At 52.0% G+C, this 26,822-nt stretch overlaps 2 protein-coding genes across 2 annotated transcripts in view; one reads left to right on the top strand and one right to left on the bottom strand.

Moving 5' to 3' along the window:
• Window positions 1-26,822, top strand: part of LOC119185259 (putative polypeptide N-acetylgalactosaminyltransferase 9) — a 181,887-nt gene that overhangs the window by 32,930 nt on the left and 122,135 nt on the right. The gene's annotated exons all lie outside the window — the stretch shown is intronic.
• On the bottom strand, window positions 19,272-21,514 carry LOC142814201 (uncharacterized). The gene has a single exon (XM_075892369.1). It carries the CDS (start codon window positions 21,282-21,284, stop codon window positions 19,536-19,538), a length of 1,749 nt encoding a protein of 582 aa, XP_075748484.1. The 5' UTR covers window positions 21,285-21,514; the 3' UTR covers window positions 19,272-19,535.

Raw genomic sequence — 26,822 nt, forward strand, 5'->3', positions numbered from 1 at the left:
TTCTTATACGTATATACAGCGCCGTTATTTGACATGCACGCGAGATGGGATCCAGCATATAATTAATCAAATTGGACAATCCCACCGCAGCATGTTCGACCTTTGCACCGTGAATCGATAGGGCTTCTGTGCGTTCGTTAAGACGGCGAGCATATCATCAACAGCAGTTGCTCTAATCAATCCCCACTTATCTGACTCGCCTCATGCACCGATATATAAGTGGTGCGGCTTTCTGCTGTGCTTATCGCGGCTTCTTTTGTCTTCAGGAGGGAGTGGGGGGGGGTCGATGCGCCACTCGCGAAAGTGTGTCGGTCGTGCTCGCTTTATAGGTGCGTCCATGTAGGCGTATACACAGCGCACCGCTTACGTAAAACGCAATGCACTGGCGGCCACGCGCTCAGACGTGGATGGCGTCTTTCATTTCTAGGCCACCGTGCACGGTGGCGCATCGTGAGGTTGGCTCCCAATTAGCGCATTATACGACGCTGCTTGCTCCGTGCACTGCATGGGTGCTTGCGCTGCGAGAACGAAGCGGGCTCAACGTTTCGTGTCCGTGCGCATCGCCCAAATACGCACGCTGTTGCGACCGGGGTTTCCAGACACCGGAGGTCCGGGATGAAGTTGTCGAGGCAGGAGGAAGAGAGACTTGAAGAGGGTTTATTTACAATATATACATTGCGAACTCCCTACACGGTGAGCCCTCAAACGTGGCAGGCCTCTACATGACTCCTAACATAGCGCTCCATGGTGCTTGGTTCTACATGGTTCTGCTCGGTTCTGCTCTGTTCTGCCTGGTTCTCTTCTCGAAAAAAAGCACACCGAATGAGCCGTGGGGGCTCATTATAAAGGGTCTGTCCTCCCCAGATCCCTAGATCGGGGACCGCGTACAGAGGGCACCGTCCAACCACGGATCACACATTACCCGCGAGGGTGACGAGCACGCACGGTCCACGTGAACGTTCAAAATTGAAGCGTGGTCACTGCACGGCCATGTGGCACGAACGTGGCTCCTCCTCGTCAAGGGGTGTCGCTGGGCGAGGGGTCTGAAGTTGATGACTGCATCCATCGAAAGGGCCGCCGTAAACAAGCTTCAAATGGTCGCCGAACGACTCGTTCAATTAGCGGGACGATTTCCGGCCGCCGCCGCCGCCGTCATCTTCCAAAGAAGAAGCTGCACTTGTGGTCTCCCGAACTGCTCACGGTGTCGTGGCGGCAAGACGCCGCACCCTCCGGCCAGGGGGGGAACAATACATGGCGGACACAGGCCGCCAACCCGTTTGGCGACTAAAAAGGAACATCAAAAGGAACGCCGATCCACTGTCAGACCTGGCGCCGGTCCTAACAGTAGGCAGCCGGTCGTTCGGTTTGGTTTGAAGATTAAAGGAGCGCCGCTCCCTCTTCAGCTCCGGCGCCGGTCACAACAGCTCGTCCGCCGGCGGGAGAAGCGACCTGAGGGTGACCAGCTGCACAGGTTGCTCGAAGTGTCGCTGTGTAGTGCTGTCTTCCAGGCCACTGCTGATGACGCTCAGCCAAGGACTCTTTCCCTCTCGTTCCTTGTGGCTCCCCTCTGGGAAAAGCATTCATACACACCACCACAGGCACGGGAGAGCACCCTGCCCGCACTGAGACACGTCGAGTCCGACAAATTATCCAAAAGCAACCTTACTTAAGCAGTATTACCAAACACAAAGCAGCAATCGGGACGTTTCTCTGAGGTTTCACCAAAACTCCTAATCCCGATCCGATAATAATCTTCCCATCAAACTGCTTTCAAGAAAACTAATTGTCAAGTGATGCGCTCACCGTGGCATACCCGAGTGCCTGCGTGAGTAATCCGCCGTAACCCACCAGGTATCATACTCATAAAATGAAGCATTTTACTTCACGCTATCTTTTAGTTCCCGAAATTTAGTGCCGCCAAAGCCAGTCGTCAATTCCTCTTGAGAAGACGAAAGCATAACTGCCGTGCTGCACCTGCATTAGGAACCTCTTTATTATACATCCGCAAACGCACATCACAGTGCGCCTGCCTGGAGGAGATACCACCTAACCGTTCCCTTGCTGTTGCCACTTTCACAAAGCATACATATAAACTCACGAGCTAGCTTTTCTTACACACCGGACACATGCGAACAAAACATTAAATGAACAACAAAAAAAGTTTCGCATGAATCCTGAAAAATCTCGCAAGCAATAACTTTGCGTCTCTACGCTCAGTCATAATTAGTTCATAACGTTGCTCCTGCTCATTTACACGTATCTACCATGACGCAGGCTCCTATGCGTGTCGTTTATGCAATCGCACAACGCTTACCTTAGCTAAACGTACAACGCCCAAGAAATGAACAAAACCAAAAAATGTGTTACCTAAACACTATTTGGTAGACGAGATTCTTAAAAAACACATTAAAATCCAAAACAACTTAAACAGTCAAAAGCAAATTTCAAAACAAAATAAATCCACTAATGACCATCGTCAAAAGCTCACGGATGTCTACTCCTTTTTGGGACTAACGCGCGGTGTCGCGTCCTGTGGGTCTTTCTAGGCGAACGGGAAATGGAACAATGGCAAAACCCATTCGCTTCGCCTCCGACCCCCGCAAAGCTCTGCGCTGACAACCTGCGTTCTTACTCTCGCTGAGTACCTCGCACTCCCGCAGTCCATCAAACATGCCGTCGATAGAGCGACGAAAGGGTCTGCCTTTCTACCCAACGTGCTTTTTTTTTTTTCGTTTTGTCCGGCGGCTCGGACGCATACAAACCAACTCCGGTGCCGATGACAAACGCCTAATTCTGTACGCTCTAATGCGTGTCACTATCCTTCCAATAGATCTATACAACGCATATAGGCTACCAAAATGATAGAGCGCTAACGAAAACAAAGTACAAACGAGTTATTTACAAAATCACAAAAACAAACAAAATGTTCCTTTCAACAGTCCCGAGTCGACGTTTTCCGAGAGGCTAACCGCTGTTCGCAACAACTCTGAGTCGAACTCGCGGTGGTCGCGCCCGGAACGATTTTCTCGAGAAGCGGGGTCTACAACACGCGTCAATCGCCCTGCTACCGAACCCCGCGACGTTCCTCGAAGCCGACTTGCTGTCGCTTCCTGCCCCTCGAAAACCACCGACTCTTTTGCCCCGCACCCCGTCCAATGCACCGCGAGAACAACGGAAGGGTCTCTTGCCCCTCGACCACTTACGCACACGATGCGCTTCTCTTTTCTTTGTTCTCTGGCCGCTTGGACGCTTGCGATACGGCAACTTTCTTGAAATTTCGCTCCGCCATTTGAATACATTCCTCAAACGCGTCGCGATTTTTGCCTGCCTGTTTTTACGGCGCTTTCTCCGTTTTGCACGTCTCTTGGTGCCGTCTACGGAGCCTTTCGCCCATCTCTGATGCTCACCAGCACCCACATGCTCATCTGATTTTTCGCGCGGACTGTCTGGATAATTGCCTAGCAATCTATCCTTCAAACACTGCCGCGTACGATGCGCTTTTCTTTTCCGGCGGTTCGGACGCATACGATACAGACCCGTCAGAGATGACAACGGCACTTTTCTCGCGATTTTACCACGCCGTTTGAAACCCTTACTCAAACGCGTTGTGCTCATCTCGAGCTTTGCCTTTTTGTTGCCCTTCGGACGCTTTCTCCCCTGTGCACGCTTCTTTGTGCGGACCTGGGAGCCTTTCGTCCTACTCTGACGTTCTTCGTCACCGATATGCTCCTCCGCCATCTCGCGCGCCCAGTCCTGATGATTGCCTATCAGTTCATCGTTAGACCGCGGCCGCGTAGATTGCGCACTTCTGTTCCTTACTCTCCGGCCGCTCAGACGCATGCGATTTAAGCCAGTCAGAGAAGACAACGGGCCTTTTCTCGCAAATCCGCCACGCCGTTTGAAGGTCCTCGTCAAACGCGCCGCGCTGATCGCGAGCCTTGCCGCGCTTCTGTTTTTCGGACGCTTTCTCCGTTTGGCACATTCCTTGGTGCCAAACCTGGAGCCTTTCGTCCGCCTCTGACGCTCATCAACATGGTCTACAGGGCTGCAAGGTTCGATGGAACACTCTGTTAATCTTAACTTCGTTTCCACCACCACGGAACCCTCACACCCTGCTGTGACCGCGAGCTCTTTTCCCTCAGAATGGGTTAAAACCTGTTCCATTCCCTTACAGGCACTAGCCTTCTCTTTGGCCTCAAACGGCACCGCCGCTATATCTACAGATATCAGACCCGCAGCACTCTCTTCGGCCCTAAACGGCACCGCTGCTGAAACGCACCGTTCGTGCGGTACATCTGCAAATTTCTGACCTGTAGCCCTCTCTTCGGCCTTAATCGGCACCGCCGCTACGTCGCACCGTTCGTGCACTTCATCTACAGATGTCTGACCTGTAGCCTTCGCTTCGGTCTTAAATGGCACCGCCGCTACATCGCACCGTTCGTGCGCTACATCTATGGATTGACCACTCTGCTGCAATGCCACCAATTCACAATTAAGCCTTTCTATCTCTTCATCTAATTCCTGCATCCTTTTTATATGTTCTTCATGCCTGCGCTCAGCTTCCAATTCCTCCTGGCGCCATCTTTCCTTTCTTTGCGCCCTTTGTACTTCCTCCTCCTGGTCCAATAAGTACATATTCCCGAAGTGCTCGATTTCCTCATTGTCACTATTGCTTTCGAGAATCACTTCGCGGAGTTTAGAAGCAGGCATATCATCATTAAAATCTAGCTCCAGATCCCAACACAGGTTCAGCAGGTCCTCTCTCGTCAATCTCGTAAGATCCATGGCGACTACTTTGCTTTGGCTCAGCTGTGACAAAACACAAACCCACCAGCGTTTCAATTCTGGGTCTAGAGAAATTGAAGCCTGGCAAATCTCACAGCGGAGACCACAAGCTTAAGCACCCAAGTAGCACTACGTGGCCAACATCCCTCTCTACTTTTTCTTGTTAATTTTTCACTCCTGCTTTTTACAACATCCTAAAATTTAACCCGCAACGTACCCTTAGAAATTTTGAAACATTACCACTTGTTCCTATTGAATCATCTAAGCTTTCCTGCTTTAGCGTACTTGCTCAGATAATCATCCAGTGCTGCCTTGTGCTGAGATAACAACCACAGTGGCCAGGCAGTTGTTGGTTAAATCTATCTTTTAACGAATCTAGGCTAAAAGACTCGATATATCTCAAGCACAAAGCCAGGCACTCACCCCATTACGTGCGGTGGTGGTACGCTGCTTCGATCCCGCCGAGTTCCAGGGCTTTCGGCTGGCCTCCGGTACATGTCGCTCTCCGTCGCAGACTCGTATCCCACCGCTGCCAACCAGCTGTTGCGACCGGGGTTTCCAGACACCGGAGGTCCGGGATGAAGTTGTCGAGGCAGGAGGAAGAGAGACTTGAAGAGGGTTTATTTACAATATATACATTGCGAACTCCCTACACGGTGAGCCCTCAAACGTGGCAGGCCTCTACATGACTCCTAACATAGCGCTCCATGGTGCTTGGTTCTACATGGTTCTGCTCGGTTCTGCTCTGTTCTGCCTGGTTCTCTTCTCGAAAAAAAGCACACCGAATGAGCCGTGGGGGCTCATTATAAAGGGTCTGTCCTCCCCAGATCCCTAGATCGGGGACCGCGTACAGAGGGCACCGTCCAACCACGGATCACACATTACCCGCGAGGGTGACGAGCACGCACGGTCCACGTGAACGTTCAAAATTGAAGCGTGGTCACTGCACGGCCATGTGGCACGAACGTGGCTCCTCCTCGTCAAGGGGTGTCGCTGGGCGAGGGGTCTGAAGTTGATGACTGCATCCATCGAAAGGGCCGCCGTAAACAAGCTTCAAATGGTCGCCGAACGACTCGTTCAATTAGCGGGACGATTTCCGGCCGCCGCCGCCGCCGTCATCTTCCAAAGAAGAAGCTGCACTTGTGGTCTCCCGAACTGCTCACGGTGTCGTGGCGGCAAGACGCCGCACCCTCCGGCCAGGGGGGGAACAATACATGGCGGACACAGGCCGCCAACCCGTTTGGCGACTAAAAAGGAACATCAAAAGGAACGCCGATCCACTGTCAGACCTGGCGCCGGTCCTAACAGTAGGCAGCCGGTCGTTCGGTTTGGTTTGAAGATTAAAGGAGCGCCGCTCCCTCTTCAGCTCCGGCGCCGGTCACAACAACGCGTGGCACGTATACATACACTGGCCTTGCGGGACACGCAACGCTATAGTGCTTTGCCGTATCTTTGCGCGCACCTAATCGTGTGTAACATGCGTGTGTATCTTGTGTATCTTCGCTCGCATGTTACAAACGATTAGGTGCGCGCGAGACTCGCTGGCGAATGCATTATTGTTAACAAGGTTGCGTTAGCTTTGGAGTGCGAGGCATCCGCGCGATGTAAGAAAGCTGTCCGCCCGAGTGGTTGGAACGCCGAAATTTCGGCCCACGGTCACGTGTTGGTTGAAGAGACCATGATTGCATTGACGAAGAAAAGGGCGGGTGCTATACGAGTACGCGGTATCTGCTGTGTACAAGTGTACGTGCTCGATCCTGTTTCGGTCCAGGCCGAAAACGTGTTTGTACAGATAAACAGTGCGTGTGTGTGACTCCACCAATTAAGGAATGCTAATCAGAGTATAATAAGTAGACACTATAACGAGGCTAATTCTTGTGCCTAATTAACTGTTCCGAGTGTGCCGATGCCTCGCCGATTTTGTGCCATTTGTTGGTATTCTTGCGCTACGGATTACGTTGCATCGCAATGGATTACGTCGTGGGGAGCTTCCCAACGCACTCGGAGGCAGATTTGCAGCTGCGCTGCCAGTTGTTACGGGATCATAGAGGGCAGTGGTGAGCTTTGGACTGCGGGCCGCGACGTCGCTACAAGCGCCTCGGTATGTCGACGTCGCCTATACCGGTGTTTACGTGCGTGGAATATATGCCTGTATACCGGAGTTAGGGATGAATGCGCGCGCCACCCACTCAGCGCTACGCTTCCTCTCGTCGAGGCCGCTCGCGTGTCTATAATTACCGACTACCTTGACCGCGTCTCGTTTCTGATTTTTCCCCGGGCTTCCACGTTTTGTCCTTTTCATTTTCTTCGAAGCGTGATTGTATACGAGAGTCTCCTTGTTCGCTGCCGACTGTAAGCAGATGCTCAACCGAACGAGTCCGTTTTGTTCGCCTCGCTGTTGTGGCGGCTGCCTCCAAACACTCATTAAAATGTCTCGTTATTTTTGTGCCGGAAACGTGACGGGCTTTTTATTTCGAGAATAGGATAAACAGGGTTAATGGCAGCTACGAAAAGCTTCAAAGGGAAGCTAACGAAGAAAAACACCTTTCGCGTAATAACAAATTGCCTTTTTTTTCACTATATGTGCCCAAAACCATGTGCACCGCACTCCTTCCTTTGGAACACGCTTTGTTAAGCGATTAAACGCACGGGTGGCGACGCCACCTTGAAGTTCCCGCGTCAACCGAGTGACGTCATATAAATTTTGATGACCTGTATTATAGTGGCCTACATTGTTGTTTTATCGCTATACTACGTGCATTGTCCTCCCAGCAGGTCAGAGACGGAACGTGTTGCCGCGTTCCTTCAAGTTTCCTCACCACTCAGTTACGCTGTACGCAATTCTAAAGCGCAAACCACGCCTACAGTGTTCGACAAGCTTCAGGACTATGATCATTTTGTTAATATTACGGCCACTTCGTGAACATTTCAGATTATTCTGGAACCAAGGTCACCGCTAGCGATAACGCTATAATGTTCGATGGCAAGTGTACGAATGCCGACACGCTTCGCCGCTTGTCAGTTGATTGCCAGTCACGCTCCGTTCGCCACTATCAGTGCCCATGTGTTGCTCGTAATCTAACCTTCAGTTTTCTGGCCACAAGTTCGGCTGAATAAACAGTTTCATCTGGGGATAAAGTGTGTTCCATTTTTCTACGTCAGGGCTCCGCGACAATATGAATATGCGCCGCCGCGGTTGCAGTGCTCATCCGCTGACCAGATGGTTACGGGTTCGGTGTTGATGATGATAATTACGATAAATGCGCGCCTGCATTTTGTTTTCTATTTGAGGGGCGAAGCTCTTTAAGGCCGAGGCTTGTCCGGCGTTGGCGTTGTGCACAGTATTTGCCGCTGACGATGAGAGTGATGCTGATGACGATCAAGAACAAGCGCGTTCCAGATCACACATTCTCTTTCTTGATTTGATTAATATGTGGCGTTATATAACGTCCCAAAATCCACACATTCTCTGTCTGCCAGTGCGGAACAGCACTTGCAAGGTATCCACTATACACCTTGACGATGACGCTAATGACGATAAACATGATGGCGATGCTGATCACGGACAGCGACTAGCTTGTGTAGTATAGGTGACGTCTCGATAAGCTCTACGATGCATTTCGTGCGAGTGGAAACAACCAATAGCCACCAGGGGAACGTGCCCAGGCCTCGTTTTTGCCAACTTACGGTTATAGATACCGTAAAGCATGCAGTAATAAGAGGCCACAACGAATTTCACAACTCGGCGCAACATGCCAGTTATGACCAAGATGCAATGTATATATAATCACACACCGCTTGGCACGCACTTAAATGCGTGAGTGGTCACTGTCATGGATGATCTGCGGTAACACCGAATGACCCCACTGCTTCGCCCACTCCGATTCACTTCGTGGATATGCCGTGTTCGTTTCTGGCTCACACTGTCAAACTTGTAATAGGTGAGTGTATGCGTGTGCATGTTTTTACGTACGCTTAGCGGGCACCCCACCGACCCCTCGATTCGTGCGTTGCCATACACATTTGTGCGCTTTCACAACGCACGCAGAGTGCACTCCGAAGTGGCGGGAGAAGCAGCACTTGCCGAGACCCTTCGGGAAAGGCGACACGCAAAGTGGACGTGTCTTTCCTGTTTTTTTCTAGCGCTTCCACTCGTCTCGTGCATGCCGTGATGTTGCGACGTCAGCGAGATGACCTGCAAAGGAGCTATATGGGACGAAGTGCTTGCGTCACACCAATCACCGTCGGCGAAATAAGAGGGCACGCAAGTGCTTCGTGGCGCACGCATCTCCCGTCTCGATCGCCGTAATAAAACGCTGCTGCGGAGGCGCTCGGCGCGTTTTTCCGCGCGAAGCCGAGGATTTCTCGCGATATCGGCCGCTGCGGCGCGCAGCTCTCTGCCTATACAGGAGAAGCAGAAAGCGGGCGTACGTTTCGCCATCCTCTCGAGCGGCCCGAGTTCGTGATGATGGACGAGTGGCGGCGGCCAATCAAAGCTTGTTTAGCGGGCTTAATAACAGCGTGACGGAAATCGTTTGCCGCTGGATGTAATCTCTCGTCCCCCTCTATACGTACGAGGCACGCTTCTTTGCGCGCGGCACACGGGGCAGCTCGGCGATTGCGTAAATGCATTGAAGGGAGGCGGGGAAAACACAAACAAACGCAACAAAACAAACCGCTTTCCTTCCGGGTCCGGGTTACAGAAAATTCTAAAAGTTTCCCAAACAGTTCGCCTGTTTTCAAAGCGCTTCTTTCCGGTGCAGTGTTTGTGTGCGTCTATACTTTGTGCCCTGCGTTAGGAGCTGAAGGGGGGTATACAACGTCCGATTCGCCGCGTGTACACAAAGAAACGAAAATAAAGCTGTGCGTGCATTGGAGGAGGGCGCCAGACGCTGCGCCGTTCGTCCCGTTTTGTTTGCACTTTGGCACGGGACGACCCACGTGAAAGTGGCCGACCATCAATCTCGGCACCGAGAGGAGTCTCAGCGTTGGTGAACATTCGTGCTCACTCTGCAAGGCGTTATACAAAGCGAGAATTGGCAGGCTGGCTCCATGTTATTGCCTTTTACGCAGGAACGAAATTGGGCAGTTTGCTTTGTTGGCTGTATAAAACAATTAAAACTGCAATGACTATATCTAACGCGTGTGTGTGTGTGTGTGTGTGTGTGTGTGTGTGTGTGTGTGTGTGTGTGTGTGTGTGTGTGTGTGTGTGTGTGTGTGTGTGTGTGTGTGTGTGTGTGTGTGTGTGTGTGTGTGTATAAAGGCACTGGAACACGCTCAAAACGAAATCTCGAAACTGTCTCCACGAAGAGAGCTTTTGTTAAAAAAAAATGTGACCGAAAAATGAATAGAGGAAACGTTCATTGTTTGTGCGCGAATCCAATCTTTCCCTCGTCAGCCGCAGCACTCGACAGTAATGGATACGCGTCGTTCTTTTCAAGTTTTCATTTATTTATTTTTTGTCGCGTTTTGTGTAAATTCTTACGTGGACGTTTATTAGGCGTCCGTCGCGTCGAGAGGCTTCGGCGAGAATGATTGATGCGTGCAGCGCAGCTTGATCGATGCGTCCTCCCATCAATGCAGCTTTTAAACCCCGGGAATGTCCACGCGTGCGATATATATTAAATCGCTATATATGGACTGGATGTTTGCGTTGCGTATATTGCTGCCGCTTTTCTCGCAGCGTTCACAGCGCGCGTTGTCCGGAAGAGCGATATCGATCGACGCTTCAGTCAACGGCGCAGCCCCGCATTCTTGTCTCGAGACATGAATATTTAACAGCGCGCGACGGCCGCACAATCCTCGACGTAACTCGTGTGACGATCTTGCGTTTTTTTTCTTTTTTTCTCCTCATTTAGCGCGCCTTCGGGTGTAGCTGCCTGTATCGCTCGTAGAAACATGTGTCCACGCCGCACTTTATTCCGCTGTCGCATTATAACAATGCATGTCCTAGTTCTTTGGCGAACCTTTAAAGACGATTGTCTTTCTTGGGATACTTGAGAGCAGAAATGTTGGTCTGTCTGTCTGTCTCTGTCTGTCTGCCTGTCTGTCTGTCTGTCTGTCTGTCTGTCTCTGTCTGTCTGTCTGTCTGTCTGTCTCTGTCTGTCTGTCTGTCTGTCTGTCTGTCTGTCTGTCTGTCTGTCTGTCTGTCTGTCTGTCTGTCTGTCTGTCTGTCTGTCTGTCTGTCTGTCTGTCTGTCTGTCTTGCTCTCACACTTGCTCTCACACGATTACGTCACATGACCAAAGTTTAAGCGCTTTCTGAACGCCCAGACATCTTGTACTGGTGGCTGCATTCATACTTGTGAACATCGTCGTTCAAAAAGCAAATGTTACGCATATCTGAAGTGCAACATCAATACGTAAGTATTAGGTGGTGCATTTATTTACTAGAAAATGCATAGATACATCATTTTAAAGACCCTAGAGTTTCTTAGGCTGCGTTGAAAATGCGACGCTATGCACGAAAGAAGGCCAGAAGATGACTATCGTCTTACGACAACATTCGCAGCTAAACACGTAGATACGCAACCATTTTTTTTTAGAAAGAATTCATTTGTCTAAGAGCGCTTTCTTCAGCTTATTCGTCCTGTGCTGTATTGAGAGGGCCTTCTTTGGTATACTTGGTCGTGAGGCATACCCTGGCAGCGGGAAGAGCGTGATGGTATATCAGCCGAAAAGCTGCTGTGACGCATTTTCAGGATGACGTAATCATTACAGACACACAGTCACAACTATCATTGTTATAATCGTTCTAAAGTTCGCAGCAGGATGAAGTAATCTCATTAAAATGAAAATCCGCACGGCATGGTGTGAAGTTTGCGTATGGAAGACTTGGCGTATATATATTTTGGCTATATGGCACAGGTATCTTGCTAAGATGTAATTTAATATGTAAGTTTTGGCGTTGATTGTTGTACGCTTCTCTTCACATTTTACGCACGGCGTAAAACCAAGCCGTCCTCACTGATGCGTTCATTGGCTGCATGTAACGGCTATAGCAGTCAGAAACCGTATATAAACGCTTTATCGGCAAACGTCAGCCACGTTTTGACAGATGCCTTGTAGACGACGGTATATACCGAAATCTCGCATAACAGAGCTGAGAAAAGCTGCATTGTCTGCAATCTAGAATAGGTACACGTCCTTCCTAGAATATACTTGTGTGTGGCATGATTCGTTACTTTGTAACAAATGGAAGAGCACTTGCAGATCGTCGCGCCTGCCTGCCCGTCTCTGGCGCCTGCCTGCATGCCTTTGTCTTGTGTTTGGGTGAATGCTAATATGCTCGCGATTCGATGTTTGGGCAAACGCTAAATTGGGTAAATGCTAATGTGCTCGTGGTTCGATGAAGAGCAGGCGGGTATATCGCCTCTACGTAACCGACACAATTGACCGCATGCGGTCAAACTGGGCATCAAAATGTACGTGACATGCCTTAATGATATCATTCTTAACAGTGAAAGGATGATCCAAGTTTGTCCAGGGCGTCGGTTTCGAAGCCTCGGCATAATAGCCGAGTGCAAGCATAATAGGCGGATTAGTAACTCAAATTGGCGTGTTTGAATATTCAGCCAATACGTAGTCTTGGTTGAATAAACGCTCATCAAATGGTTTTTGCTACTGCTCTGGCCGGCTTTTCTTCAATCAGGCGGCCGTGTCCGTTCGTGCTTGTCACGCGGCGCCCGTTCAGGTTGGCCAAAGTTGGAACGTTCGGGGTAGGGTTGTACAGCGGGGCCTATATACCAAGGTTGTCGGAGTGACGGTATTAGTGACAAGAGTTGCCTTTGAGTGCTTGAGATCTGCCCAGCACCGTGTCTTGGAAGGCATTTGACCCACCTGAACGGTGCGAGCTGTGCCGATGGTATAGATACAGATTGGCTTGCATTCGTTGTAGTCGAGATGCTGATCGATTTGTGGGGTTTAACGTCCCAAAACCACCATATGATTATGAGAGACGCCGTAGTGGAGGGCTCCGGAAATTTCGACCACATGGAAGGTTCTTTAACGTGCGCCCGAATCTGAGCACACGGGCCTACAACATTTCCGCCTCCATCGGAAATGAAGCCGCCGCTGCCGGAATTCGAACCCGCGACCTGCGGGTCAGCAGCCGAGTACTTTAGCCACTAGACCACCGCGGTGGGGCTTGTAGTCGAGATGCGGACGCATAAAAGACAAAAGAAAAAGAACACGAGATGCAGAGTGACCGTAAACTATATAGTATATGCATGAGCTATAGGCCGAGCGGTTCTCGCTGGAAATGTACGCGTCGCAGTCCTCCCCGCATCCGGTCATAAAACAGACGTCGGTGTGTGCTTGCAGGTATAGTACACACGTATACCGCTCGTCGGTGCAGCCGTGTCGCGTAGTTTGATCGCCGGGCAATTAATCTGTCGCGAGGCCGCCCGCTGCCATGGACAGCAGCACATGCAATCGCGGTGATGTTCTAAGCCGCCTCTCGCATGCGTGGAACAGCAGTAGCACGCATGCTCGCCCACTTGACGCACCTGTGTGCCGCAAGCGGTCCCGCGGTTTTTTGATTGAACGTCGTCGTCGTCTCCAACTGATAAATCAAAGCCCGCACAATGTCAGTTTTGAGAACTCGTACTGGCGCAGCGCCCTTGCTGCTTTCGTTTCGTCGAGCGCTTTTCCTTGTTCTCCGAGCGCCCGTTGTGTGCTTCTGAATGCATTCGTAGGGCGCCTATATGCATATACGGAGGTGTGGGGTGTATGCGAACTGACAGTCTCTTTTCTAGCGTGCCTCTATACGGTGTACCTACACTTTCTATTTCGACTATTTTTTTATTGCTTCCTGCCTTTTTATACATGCGTCGGTATCGAGGCACCTCTCTATCGATCGCTTCGTGATCGTCTTTCTTCGAATAAATAACCAAACTGCAGGAGCGCGTCGCTAGGTGCTGTCTTCGTTTGGACGGCTGATGCGCCTCGGTGGTGCTCGGCTGCTTACCCCTCGTATTCTAGAACGCCCCTCCACTCAACGCTTCACCTTCACTCGAGAAAGCCGATGGGAGAGCCGTCTCTCGGCACGGCAAGTCACTGCATATAAGCGATAATCTGCTGCGATTCTTGATTAGCGCAGCGTCGTTTTTAGCCGAGCGGTGGCGCTGCGCTCAACTTTGTTCTAGTGAAGGGCGAAAGTCGAGTCGAGAAGCGTTTGTGAATGCGGGGGTCACTCTATAAGGTCGATGGAGGTGAAATGCCAGAAGAGCCCGGCTTTGTATACTGTTCGATGTCGATGCACGTCGGAAACCACCGGATGCTCGAAATTTACGGAGCCCTTCACGACGGCGTCCCTCGTAATCGTATCGTAGGTTTTGGTTATAGTTCACTGTAGCTTGGGCCCTTTAAACGCCAGTAGTTATTCTTATTGTTTGGATGGTTGAGCACTTGTATTCGGGACGTGATACGCCGACTCAATGTGTCCGTGTGTTTCTGAACCGGGGCTAAAACAGCGCACACGTTCTGTGGCGCTGTTTCAGCTGCAAGAAGTGATGCAGTGATTTGCCAATTCAAGCTGTGCTGCGGTCGTCGTCATTATGTCACACTCGTTTTCTGGTGAACGATTTTAGTTAGTCACAACGCGTCGTTCTTGTTTAGGTGCCTCGAATAGAATTGAAGGAGCCGTTCGTTTCTTTTTTTTTTCTTAAAGATGCTCGTCGGTTGTTGCGACTGGCAGAGGGTGGATGTTGACCCGCAGACACAGTTTCCTCACGCAGATTATCTCGGTGCATTATTCGCTTATCGCGCAATAAAAAAAAAGGGGGGGGGGAGACGCTGTCACAACTACCGCACCTAATTGCAGTCGCACTGAAATCTTGGCAGCGTGCTGCATTATGTGGCAATATATATTGTGTAAGTACTGGCGTTTTACATTGATTCACTGGTTCTTGATGGTGTAGCTCTACGTGACGTGTTTCCTTTCCTGTTGTATCTTTATATTTGTTTCCTTTTTTGTATCACCCACCTCTGCCTAAGGCCTCATGTGTGAGGCTGGCAGTACTTCTGAAATAAATAAATAAATAAATATACACGGTGTCTCGAGGCCTTGCTCGCGGGAACGGCATACGGGGCCTCGTATTCTGTCGCATATGTTGTCACAGGGGGTGCCTGCACGACACTCGCGAATGGTTCTGCGCGCCCGTATAACGTATGCGAGGACCGCGGAGAATTCCCCGCCGTCTTCGTCGCTTTATCCGTCACGCGCGTCTCTCGCTATTCTGCTGTCTCTCGGAAACAGCTCCGCGAGTCCCTCGACGTCTCCATCGAAGCGGACGTCGCAAAAGAAAAGAAAGGGAATTTTCTGTGCGGAAGACCATGCGGTCGGATGGTGGTGACAGTGACGGGCGCATCGCAGCCGCCGCCGCAGGCACAGAGCGGCCTCGCGACTCCGATGATGAGACAGCCCTGTGACAAGGAAAGGAAAAAAAAAAGTCGAGAAACACAAAAAAGTGGGTTAAGCCTACAATTTGTCTGTCACGGAACAACCTAGGCGATCTCCTCCTCTGCTGGTTCGACTCGACATTGTTCTTGTGCCATTTTTTCTCTGTATGATTTGTCGCGGGAAATCCCCGGGAAACATTCTCTCGCCTTTTTTTCTTTCGCGCGTAGACTTTCTCCCATTCAGCTTTTTTTTCGTACTGGTTATGCTTTTTCGTGCATCCGTTATCAGGAATCTTGTTTTTGTTTTTTTTTCCGCGTCTGCACTTTTTTCCCTTTTGCTCGACGCTTCTTCTTTTTCGAGATTCCTTGGCCTCTTTCACACCCGCAAACTGTAACGACGCCGAAGGCGGTATAAACGTCGCTGTGTTGCAGTACTCGCCCCTAAATAGACAACTGAGTGGAGAGCGGCCATCTTGAGTCTCGTTTCAATCATCACGTAACCGGCAAAATAGGCAGCTTCGCGAAAAACTTGCAGCATCCGCGACAAATACGGCGCAATCTATGCTGAGCGAAATGCTTGAATCTCAAGTCGTCTGCCCACGAGCAGACGCGTTTTTACGCGCTTATACTGTTTTCATACATTGAGAGCACTCCTGTTCGTTTCATTTATATATCACTCTTGTGGAAGAGGTGTGGCTGCTGCTGCTGAAAAACATTTATTTACAGATGTTATTTACAGGGAGGGTGGGAACGGTCCTTAAGGGGCCGCCCCGTACAAACACTAGGTGGGCTCCCTCTTACGGGAGCCCATTGGCGTTGGCCGCGGCCCGGGCACGCTCGACCAGGGCCCGTTGGGCCGTCAGGTCAGAGCAGCCGAGCAGGGCTGCCTCCCAGTCCTCCCGCGAAGGGTTGGGTAGTGGGGTAAGATTTGGGGTTTTTTGGCATGCCCACACCATGTGGAAAATGTCAGAGGAACTTTCCTCACAATGTGGGCACTTCCCCGTGCAAGCGGGGTCAAAGTGTTTTATGATTGCCGGGCACAATAGAGTTTTAGTATAAAGGCGAAGGAGGATTCGCTCCTCCGCCTTCGTGAGGCCCTTACAGGGTTTAGGATAGACGTTATGGCCGGATTGATAAAATTGTGTGATCTCCTTAAAGGTGTAGGCAGGATTGGGTTCGAGTTCCGGATCGGTAGGGGACGAGGATGGTGCCCGGAGAGTGAGCGCGCGGGCAGCGGCATCGGCCGTCTCATTACCATCGAGGCCCGTGTGAGCCGGAGCCCATATGATCGTTCGGTGCGCAGGGGCACCTAGGTAGCTGCTGTTCTGCAGTATTTTATAAGCACGGTACGGAATGTATCCCTGTTCAATATTGCGACAGGCACCCCTTGAGTCGGTGATTATGACCCTCGAGTCCTGATCTGCGGCGGCTAGTGCGATGGCGATCTCCTCCGCGTGCGTAATGTTATGTGCACGGAATGTGAGTCCGTTTACAACGGTGTTTTCGTGGACGACCGCAGCCGTATACCAACCACCGTGGTGCGGGCCGGAGGCGTCCACGTAGAATACCCCGAATTTGTGGCCGTAGTGTCGAGCCAAGGCTTCCACCCGCGCGAGGCGTCGGCCAGTGTAGTCGTCTCGGGTCATGTTAGCCGGAAGAGGGCGCACGTGCAAGGAGTATCGCCAAACTTCTGGAATCCGTACGCGCTCTTCCGTGTGTATTGAGTGATTGATGTGTAGCCGGGCAAGGAGGCGGCGACCCGACGGTGTTTTAGAGAGTCTAGTATATTGGTTTGTCAAGTGCGCCTCTCTCAGCTCCTTGAAGGTGTTCACCATTCCCAAGCCCAAAAGGCGCTGGTTAGAGGTGCTGACAGGAAGGTCGAGGGCGCGCTTGTAGATTTTGCGGAGAATGACTTCGAGTGCATTCTCGTCGGATTTGCGTAGGTGGAGGTATGGAGCCGAGTACAGGACTCGGCTGGTTACGAATGCATGCGCCAGCCGCAAGGCATCTTTGCATCGTAACCCCCCGCGCTTGTTGGAAACCCGGCGGACCATCCGGCCCACCTGGTCCCCCACCTTACGCAATTTGGCCAATGTTGTGTCTGCTCTGCGATTTTTGTGTATAAAAAGCCCCAGTACTCTAATCTCATCGCGTTCGGGTATTGGTCCGCTGTCAAGGGAGAGGTCGATCTTTGCGGTGCACTTTGGTGAGGGGCGTATGTGCACGAATTCCGATTTGGACGGGGAGCACTGAAGGCCGCAGCGACGGGCATAGTCATCCACGATGTCCGCCGCTTGCTGCAGGCTTGCCTCCATGTCTCCTGCCGAGCCGTGTGACGCCCATATGGTGATGTCGTCGGCGTACAGCGCATGCTGTATGCCTTCGACTTTCGCCAGCTGAGCGGGGAGTCTCATCATTGCCACATTGAATAGGAGGGGCGAGAGGACCGCTCCCTGCGGAGTCCCTCTCGTGCCTAATCGGTAAGGGCCGTGTTCAATGTCCTGAATCCGAATGTATGATTGTCGGTCAGTGAGGAATTGTTTAATATAGTTGAAAGTGTTTTGGCCGCAATCCACCTGTGAGAGATGTGTTAGAATAATTTCATGGGTCACGTTATCAAAGGCCCCCTTCAAATCCAAAGCGAGCACAACTTTGTCATTCAGGGGATACTCGACTGGATCGAGGATCTCATGGTCGAGCTGAAGCAAGACATCTTGCGCGGACCGGTGTGGGCGGAACCCGAACATGGTGTCTGCAAATGCATTTTTGCTCTCCAGGAACGCGGACAACCTGTCGCGCACCATCGTCTCCATTAATTTTCCCACACAAGAAGTAAGGGAGATGGGGCGGAGGTTGTCCGTGTTAATGGCTTTGCCCGCTTTGGGTATGAAGGTGACCAGGGCGGTCTTCCACTCAATTGGTAGGCTTGTTTTCCCGATCCAAATGGAATTGATGTAGGCAAGGAGCATGGTGTAGGCTGAGTCAGGAAGATTGGCAAGTAATTTCACGGTAATTTTATCCCTTCCCGGCGCCGTTCCTCGCCTCATTTTTGCTAGGGCTGCCTTCAGGTCGTGTAACTGGAACAGTTGATCCAGCTCCGCGTTCTCGGTACCTGCATACGAGTACGCCGGCCCTTGGGAGTCCTGCTGAGTGCATAGATATTGGTCTCGGAGTTTACATGCCAATTTGGCTGTGTCTCCGTCGAAGCTGTGAAATGCTCGTTGCAGATGCTTTTGTGTCTCTGTTCGAGTTTGGGTCGGATCAATCAAGGCGCGGAAGAGGCGCCAGGTACTCCGGCTGGACATTTGTCGAGCGGCCGTGTTGCAACGGTCCACCCAGTTAGAGTCAGCGAGCTGGGCCGCGTACTCTGCTGCTCGCAGGGTGAGCTCAGCGATGCGAAGTTTGAGCTTTCGGTTGTGTTTTTGCCGGCGCCATCGGCGGACGAGGCTGCGCCGGGCCTCCCAGAGGTGAAGGAGATGGTTATCCACCGCCGGAGTCGCCTCGGAGAGTTTAATTTGTGTTTCTGTGGAGCGTAATGAGGAAACCAGTTGCTGGGACCAAGCATGGTATCCTTGCTCCTCAATGGGTGTCGAATTGGCGTATATTTGCCGAAACTTCGTGTAATCGGGTAATTTTGCCTCTCCGTAGGGTCTTGCCAAAGGGTAGGTGCGAATGGTGGTGTTGAGTATGCAGTGGTCGCTGCCGAGGGTCTCTTCAGTGTTGACCCAATCCGCATACTGAATGTTTTTTGTGAGGGTAAGGTCCGGACATGTGTCCCGGGTCACGGAGTTACCCACGCGAGTTGGGTAGGCAGGGTCGGTGTGAAGAGTTAGGCCCAGCGTGGACATAAGTTCCGCCAATTTACGTCCACGTTTCTCTTCACGTGCATACCCCCAGAGTGTGCTGGGGGCATTGAAATCACCCACAATCACCAGAGGGTCCCTGCCCGCAGCCTTTAAAGCGCGGCTAAAAAGGTCTGAGAATGTAATGTTGCTTAGCTTCGGTGAGCAATAAATGTTTAGCACGTGCAGTGGCGGGTCCTGTTTACGCAGCGGAAGGAGTGTCACCATCACGTACGAAAAAGCTGGCTTAAGGTCGAGATCAACTAGGTTGGCCGTATAATTTTTGTGCACGCAGATGCAAGATAAAGGGTCCTGCTGAAACGTAGTATAGTTTGTGAGTGTGGCAGCACTCCCTGGCTCCTGGAGGGCTACCACAGCAGGAAGGTTTTGAAATGCTGCGAGGAAAAGCCGGAGGTTGGCGCGCTTAGTGTGAGCCTTAAAGCCCCGACAATTCCACTGGGTGATTTGGATGGGAGTGGCCGTATTGGATCGTGGGGACTTCCGAATTCTAAGGGAGCCCGCCATGGTCAGTGGAGTTATCGAGCGATTGCGGTGGCGGTGCTCCCGAGCCAGCACTCGCGGGGAGGGGGGTGTCCTCAATTCCGGAGGCGGAGCAGCTGTCATCATCCTCAAATTCGATCTGTCGTCGAAGCGTTTTAGGGTACCGGCCAGACACGTCCTTAATTGGGCCGGCTCGTTTGGTGAAACGCGCAACTTGTTGGGCTATCAGGGTAGGGATGGTTTCTGTCATTTTAGCAATGGCGGCATTTACAGCCGCTGAGATTTGGGTTTCGAGGACAGTTATACGGCTGTCCATACGGACCTCAAGGGTGTTCACACGAGCCTCGAGTGCGGCAACCGCGTCTGCCGCCCCCGCCCCGGTCTCACTCTCCATTACCTCTACTGCGGGGGGAGGAGGAGGGGAGACTAGTTGGGTCTGTTTGGCCTCGGCTTCCGCTAGTCTTTTCTGTAACGCTTCGATTTGTGCCTGAAGTTTGGCAATAATATTTTGGTCGGCGTTACGCGATGAAGAGGGGATGATAGGGAGGGATGAGGAGGCAGCTCTACCCGTACCACCCACCTGCTTTCCGTTTTTCACGGCGTTGGCCCATGGCCTGGCTTCGCCGCATGGTTGCGCCGTCGGCTGCTTTTCGGTTCCTCCAGTAGGGGAAGCGGGCTTGTCAGTCTTGGCGACTTCCCGGCGTGGTGGCTCACTGGGAGTCTGATCTTTGCGCCGTTTCTTGGACGCCCTTTTGGACTTTCTGCCCTGTTGTGCGGCCACCTTGGAATTACGGTACTTGGCCGTACATGCTCGAGAGTTTGTGGCGTGTGCTCCACCACACACAGAACATACGGGTACACATTCATGAGGGGCCCGCACCCCCTCCTCCACAAGCGGAACCTGCTGTCCACACAGGCCACACGTATCCGGTCGTGGGTTGGGACAAGTGTCCATCCGATGGCCGACGACACCGCACTTGCCGCAGGCCGGGATCGTCCGGTAGTAAGGTTTGACCGGGATCAGCATTGCGTCGTAGTGAACAAAGCGTGGCTTCTCCTTGCCGGCGAAGGTTACACGCGCCTTGTTCGATGTGCCAAATTTACGCACCTCGACGATGGTGCCTGACCTCCAGCGTACGCTCTCTCGGAGCGTCTCCGTCGTATCTGTGTTGCGGACTACAATAACTCCGTGGCAGACATTGCTACCATCTTGTCGCAGGTACCCGTTGAGCAGAACCGGCCTGTGCTCGATGTTTACCACGAAGTCCCCGATCATTTTGTCCGCCGTGTCAGGGTCCGGGGTGTAAATCACGATCAAATTTTGCTCTCTCGATGGAATAACCGTCAGCGTCTCAGCTCGCTTGGGCCCGAGGTATGCCTTAAACGCAGTCCCGTACCAGTTCTCTGAGAAAGCATCATGCAATGAGATGCACTCTCGTGGCTTTACGACTATTACATAGTCGTCCGGACTCGGTTTCGGAAACGGGCGAGGCTTCCATTTGGTGAGAAACTTGCCCTTGCGTCCCACACCGCGCGAAGCGGGAGGCTGCGTCTTGTCAGCTGGCGTGCCGGATGCCGAAACAGCGGCGGACGCCGCCTTCTTGGCGTTGGCTTGCGAGCGGCGTTCCACCGCGTCGTTGAGAGCTTGGCTCCGAAACCTCGGTGAAGAAGCAGAGTTTGGCGTTTCGGAAATCGGAATCGTTTCCCACGTCATGGCATGCGGGTCGTATCCACGCTGCATGAGAGTAGCGTCCATGTTGCCTCGGAAAGCCGGTCCCACGCCGCCGGGCGTTGGCGTCGCCGTTTGGCCTAACGGCGTCGCCAACGTGGTCGGGTGATGATCGGCCGTAAAGTTGTCAAAAACGGGCCCACCTGGATGACACTGGTATCCACGTGTTGCCTGTGAGTAGCCGAAACGATTGATGCTGGTCTTGACGGGGTACTGTGAAGTTGCCCGTGGTTCCAGCCGAAAATCAGCGGAGCCGAAGCGCAGCACGTCCTACATCATCGCGCGCTTGCAGCGCCCCCCGAGGTGTGGCGGCACGTCACACAGACGTCATCTACACGCGTTCTATTACTCGGACGACTGGGGCTCGATGTTTTCGGCTAAGTTTATAGCGTATATAAGTATAAGGAAAGGGGGGCAACATTATTTTTCTTTAAAATTTTGCTTTTTTGCATGTTGCATATGTGTATGCATGTACGCGCACTCATATATGGCGGCTCTAAAAGGAAAGGGAAAAATGAGCTAAGTTTTGTCTGCTTCATGGGCGACACGGCTAAGTTCCTTGTAAGGGATGAGGTAAGGGAATAAAAAAAGGATAGTAGGAGGAGAAAGATATAGTAGACGAAGCAGCTCGCAGCTCACGAGTGAAAAAAGAAGAGAGAATTTAAGAGATAGGAAAGACGGGGAATACGCGGTCGAAAAAGTCCGAGGACGGGACACGGCGAGAGCTACATGGCGTCAGGAGATCGCGGACGGCGGGTCGATCGGCAAGAGCTGGAAATCGCGGGCGACACAACCGTTCAGGACCATAGAGTTTCCTAATATACTCTAGAGGAAACTCTGGCGCTGGTGTCTATGAGAGTTGCAACGCACAACGCTTCAGCGAGCATGGGAATGATGGGTGGTACACAGATTTGTCTAATTTTCGTACTTCTGGCCTCCTTCTGGCTCCACGTGTGTTCGTGTGGCCTTGAGTTGTTTTCTCACAAAACAAAAATAAGGAAATGTTCAGCGGTTGTGCTTGACCACATTATTTTTTAAAGCTTGCCTTCTCAAATTGGGTCATGAAGTTCAAAGGAGTTCGTTCTTTCCTTAGAAGCAAAGTCGAAATACAGCAATAAACGAAGTCACAAGTACGATTCGCCGCCCGCAAGTACACAGACTATAGACAAATCTGTGTACCACCCATCATTCCCATGGTCCGCCGAACGATCGCAGCGCCAGAGTCCCCTCTAGTTAATTTTAGGAAACTCTATGTTCAGGATAGAATCCAGCGAGCGAGTCCCCTCGCACTCATAAACACACACACAAACATAGGATAAAAAAGAATTACCCCCCCCTCCCCCCGACGATGCGTGCGAGAACTGGAACGCACTCGGCGGCGTCTGTAGTGCGCGCTGAAGATGATTGCTGGTATAGTATACCGTATATTGTAAGCTATAGTCTAACGCGTGCTATATCAATCTCATCTAGTTAATCGGGTTGCCGATCATTTTATTCCCACCTCGGTTTGCATTCGTTGCCAACTACTCAGAAAGCTGCGTCATTACGAATTGCAGAAGCCGAGGAAAACATCCGCGCCTATGTACTGTTTGCGTGTTTTAATTTCTCTCTTATGTTTAGGGGGGGGGGAAGTGGTCTGCGAGAGCTTGGGTTGCTTTGCCAGCATGCAGTATATATGCTTGGTGCGCCTGTTTTTTTCGCGGCGCGTCGTTAATCTTGCGCACGTGAATGCGGCCATTCGTTACGCGCAGCAGACTCACGTCTGAAGGCGCGCCGTCAAGCAGCCTGCTCACATGACAGTGCATTCATTCTTTCCCCGAACAACGCACAACAGTTTGCACTGCGTGCAGGAAGAATTCCGCCGACGAAGCGATCGAGATACGGGTTCGGCCGCTGAGTGCAAACTATCAGCCCTTATTTCCTCCTCGAGCAACGACTATTGAAAGCTCCTGGTTTTTGTACCTCGCCAAGTTGCCCCTGCAGCTTCATTTAAAGCATGCATTCAGACACCACACTCGTATTTACGCTGCGCTCGCGACATCCGTGAGGCATTCATTTAGGTGTTGATTGACAGACGTAACCATACAGTGACTTCTTTTCATTTTTCGTTAATCAACATTTGGCACTTGTCTCCCGACGTATCTCGAAGCTCTTGGCAGAGTGACAGGCCTCTAAAGTGCATAGTATACACGAGGCATAATCACTTTTACTTGTACGCAATTTCTTGATCGAATGTTGAAAAAAAATTTAGAAAGCGTCAGAAACGAGGGGCGTGAAGCGACTACTGGAGGCGCAGGATAACTGGTGCCATGCTTCGTACATCTCGCATTTCTGACGATACGCCTGCAGGTGTATTTGTGCGTCTCTCAATTCTTGCATTTTAGGTTCGCTTAACTACCACAAAATGGAACCTTCCTATATATATTTAACAAACGACAAGGAAGAACTAGAAGAAGACAGGACAGAGCGCTGTTGTCGCTTCCTTGTCGTTGTCGCCCCGTGTCCTTTACTATATGTGCACCAACTCTCCAAAGCGGGCGGAGGGCCACGGTCTTACGGTCCCTACGTGGGAGCGGCCCGCGACTGCTACGGATTCCCCCTAAACGGGGCCGTTACAACGCAGTTCCTCAGGACTTGAATAAAGTTCTTTGTCTGTCTGTCTGTCTCCAAAGCCTTAACCCTAGGAACCTCCTATATTCCCTTGAGGCCGCGAAAGGGCTTTCTTGCCGTTGATATGGTCAAGGACAAGAACCCGAATGACGACTGCTCGGCTTCGGGTAACGTTGCTGCATGGCCAGTTACTGCAATTTACGAACAGCAAAAGGAGTCTGGGCGAGTGTGGCACCGAAGCTGCCTTGCGAGCCGTCTGAACAATGTCTCAATCGACGAGCGCGCATACCTGGGCGGTGAGAGATCGCACGGAGGCCCGGCGAAACGAATTCCTGCCGCGAACGGCGAGCCCTACCTCTAATGGACCTGGTTTTGCCGTCGTCTAAAGAAGATAGACGCCTCGGGGCTTCTACTTAGCTGGGGAAAGCGCCGCGTCTTGGTCCTCTTTGGATGGCTCGCATATCTTCAGATGGCGCCTCTGGTGGTGCAACCGGATCCACCAACGCGCCGCGTCCCTGCTAATCGCATCGGCACTCCGCCGTCGGCACCAAGACGGCTGCTTGCCGTGGTCAGGACGGAGGAAGCAAGTGACACAGGAAAGCCGGGCCGCGATGGCGGTGATAACTGCTGTCGCGGTCCCAGCGGCGAAAGTGGCAGCTATTAGCGTGTCCTGCACGCATGCAGTTGAAGACGCAGTGCGAATGTTCTCCCTTGGTCTTTAGTGGGGGAGGCATCGTTATCGGCGCGAGGCGTCCTCTATAAGTCGTCGCATTTTTGTAGAGGAAACTAAATGCATGTCATTGGGAAGAGCTCCGTGTAGTGAAAAGTCTTACCGGGACAGGCACGTCCGTTGCAAGTATACGTCTGGCAGTGGATCGTATTTATGCTGTAAAGTGACATCTGCGAAAGTCCGTAGGGCTAAAATAGCGAAGTTATGTGGTACTAGTGCACGCGACAGCGCACAAGGGTGTCATATTTGCATCGGACCAGCGACGGATATTGTGCTGCGTTACTGGCCGGTTTGCCGCTTTAATTTCTGGAGCGTCCGTATAATCGCGGAGGGCGCCGAAAATGATCGTCGGGTCGTCGATCGCGCGCCGCGGGGGCCGACCTTCCAAGCGGCGGCGGAGGACGCGTTTCTTTCGCGCGTGGCTCGCATCGGAACAGGTTCGTCCACTCTGCTTTGCATAAGGAGGGGCCCACAGGTCACGGCGGCGGTTTTTCCGCGCATTCGGTCAGAACGACGACGTCCTTGCCGCCGTGGATCGCCGTGCGATGCTGTCCTCGTCCCGGTGACCCGCACTGCTGCCCGCGTGCGCACTTTCGCCGGAGGTCGCCGTGCTGCACACCGCCGGGCTTCCCGGAACTGCGCTGTCCCGCTGCGGAGTCGTTGTGTGGACATCGGGGTCGTCGCGCACCAGCCGGCTTCCGCCGGTGTCGTCGTGTGCGCGACGGTGGCACGCTTTCGCGCTCCCTATGAGCGAATACGCGTCGTTTGCGCTCAGGCACGTGCAGTGTCTTTCGGCTAGCAGTGTGTGTTCGCGAGGGTAGGGGGTGGAGGGAGTTTTTGGCTATCCGTCGGGAGTGGAACGAGGGCGTCAGCTGCGACGGTCATCCGCCGAATGGCAGGGGGCGTTCTTTTTCTTCATTCGGTATTGCTTTCCACGAGAAGCGCTGCTTGAAGCTCACGAACGTCCGCCCAAGTAAAGCACTGCTGCACTTTGCTTGAGCTCGTATTGCCGCCGGCCACGCCATCGAAGTACTTGCTCGCATAGAACGTTTTCTTAAGGCCTTCTGTCTCTCGAGTCGGGTAATCTGGCGTAGTCGGCCTCAACACAAACGATATGCCAAAAAGAACAAGATGTCATGCGGCGTCGTCAGTAACGTTATGTGGTGGGTGCATGTCTGATGTCGGCACCACATGCATGACATCGTCGTCTGGCCGAAAGTGGGTCGATGACGCAGACGGTGGAACACCGACTTAGCGGTATAGTAAAACTCGAGGGGGAGGAAGAGTATTTGATGAGTGTATTGTGCGATGCTTTCGTCTATGCTCTCCTTTTTTGGACTCAATTATCCCTTGATATTTGAGGGAGGGAAATAAAGAAAATGCGTGGGGACTTTGTGTAATCGGCTACGCTAAATACGGTTGTATGGAGGAAAGGGTTTTTTACCCTTGCTTCTTGGTAAGAATGGTAAGTTGGGCTGTTTGGTAATGATCCATAATGTATGTAACTGCGTAAAAACGGACCTTGGGGAGTTCTTAGCGTAATTTGATATGTGCCCCTTTCAACTTCTCCGAGTGGCGATGGCTTGAGCGCAGTGTATGCGCTATGGGATAGGAACGCTAACCCTACATAATGACTCCATTACATCCTGCCATTCGCTGCTACGAATTGTTTTCTTATACTTCGAACTTTGCACATACGTCACCCTTCTTTTTTTTTGGGGGGGGGGGATGGTGATGAACTCAGCGTCTTGTTATGCTTGCTTGTCTATTTGTGATTGTTTTGCGCAAAAAAAAAAATGGCAGCGGTGATTGCCCTTGCAAGCCACGTGGAGCACTGACCAAGTGGCGCGAAGCACGAACAACGACTCGATCGCACAAGCGACTCGAGACAGCCCCTGCACGGGCATCCACAAAGAGGCCGTCGTTTGTGTTGACGTATTCGACGAGTGCCGCTTGTCGATACAAAGGAACGCTTTCGTATATGCGGGAGACCGCACCGACTCTGTCGTCTCCTGTCACCCGCGACAACGGATATCTCACCGCCGCCATGTCATTCCAAAGGGGAACACACACTCTGGTTCCCATCCGACGTCACTTACACGAAGGGCCGAGTGCGCGCATTGAACCGCCTTTTCGTATGCAGCTGGCTGGCCGATCAGCGCTTAACGCGCCGCTGCTAATCCCGTCTTTTCGGTAGGGCACGTTTCGGCGCGCCGTTTTCTCAA

Source organism: Rhipicephalus microplus, chromosome 1 (assembly GCF_043290135.1).
Source record: "Rhipicephalus microplus isolate Deutch F79 chromosome 1, USDA_Rmic, whole genome shotgun sequence".
Classification (NCBI taxonomy): Eukaryota; Metazoa; Arthropoda; class Arachnida; order Ixodida; family Ixodidae; genus Rhipicephalus; species Rhipicephalus microplus.

Bases quoted from the DNA above. Each gene is read 5' to 3' on its own strand.
- LOC142814201 (XM_075892369.1), bottom strand. From the start codon at position 21,284: ATGGACGCTACTCTCATGCAGCGTGGATACGACCCGCATGCCATGACG.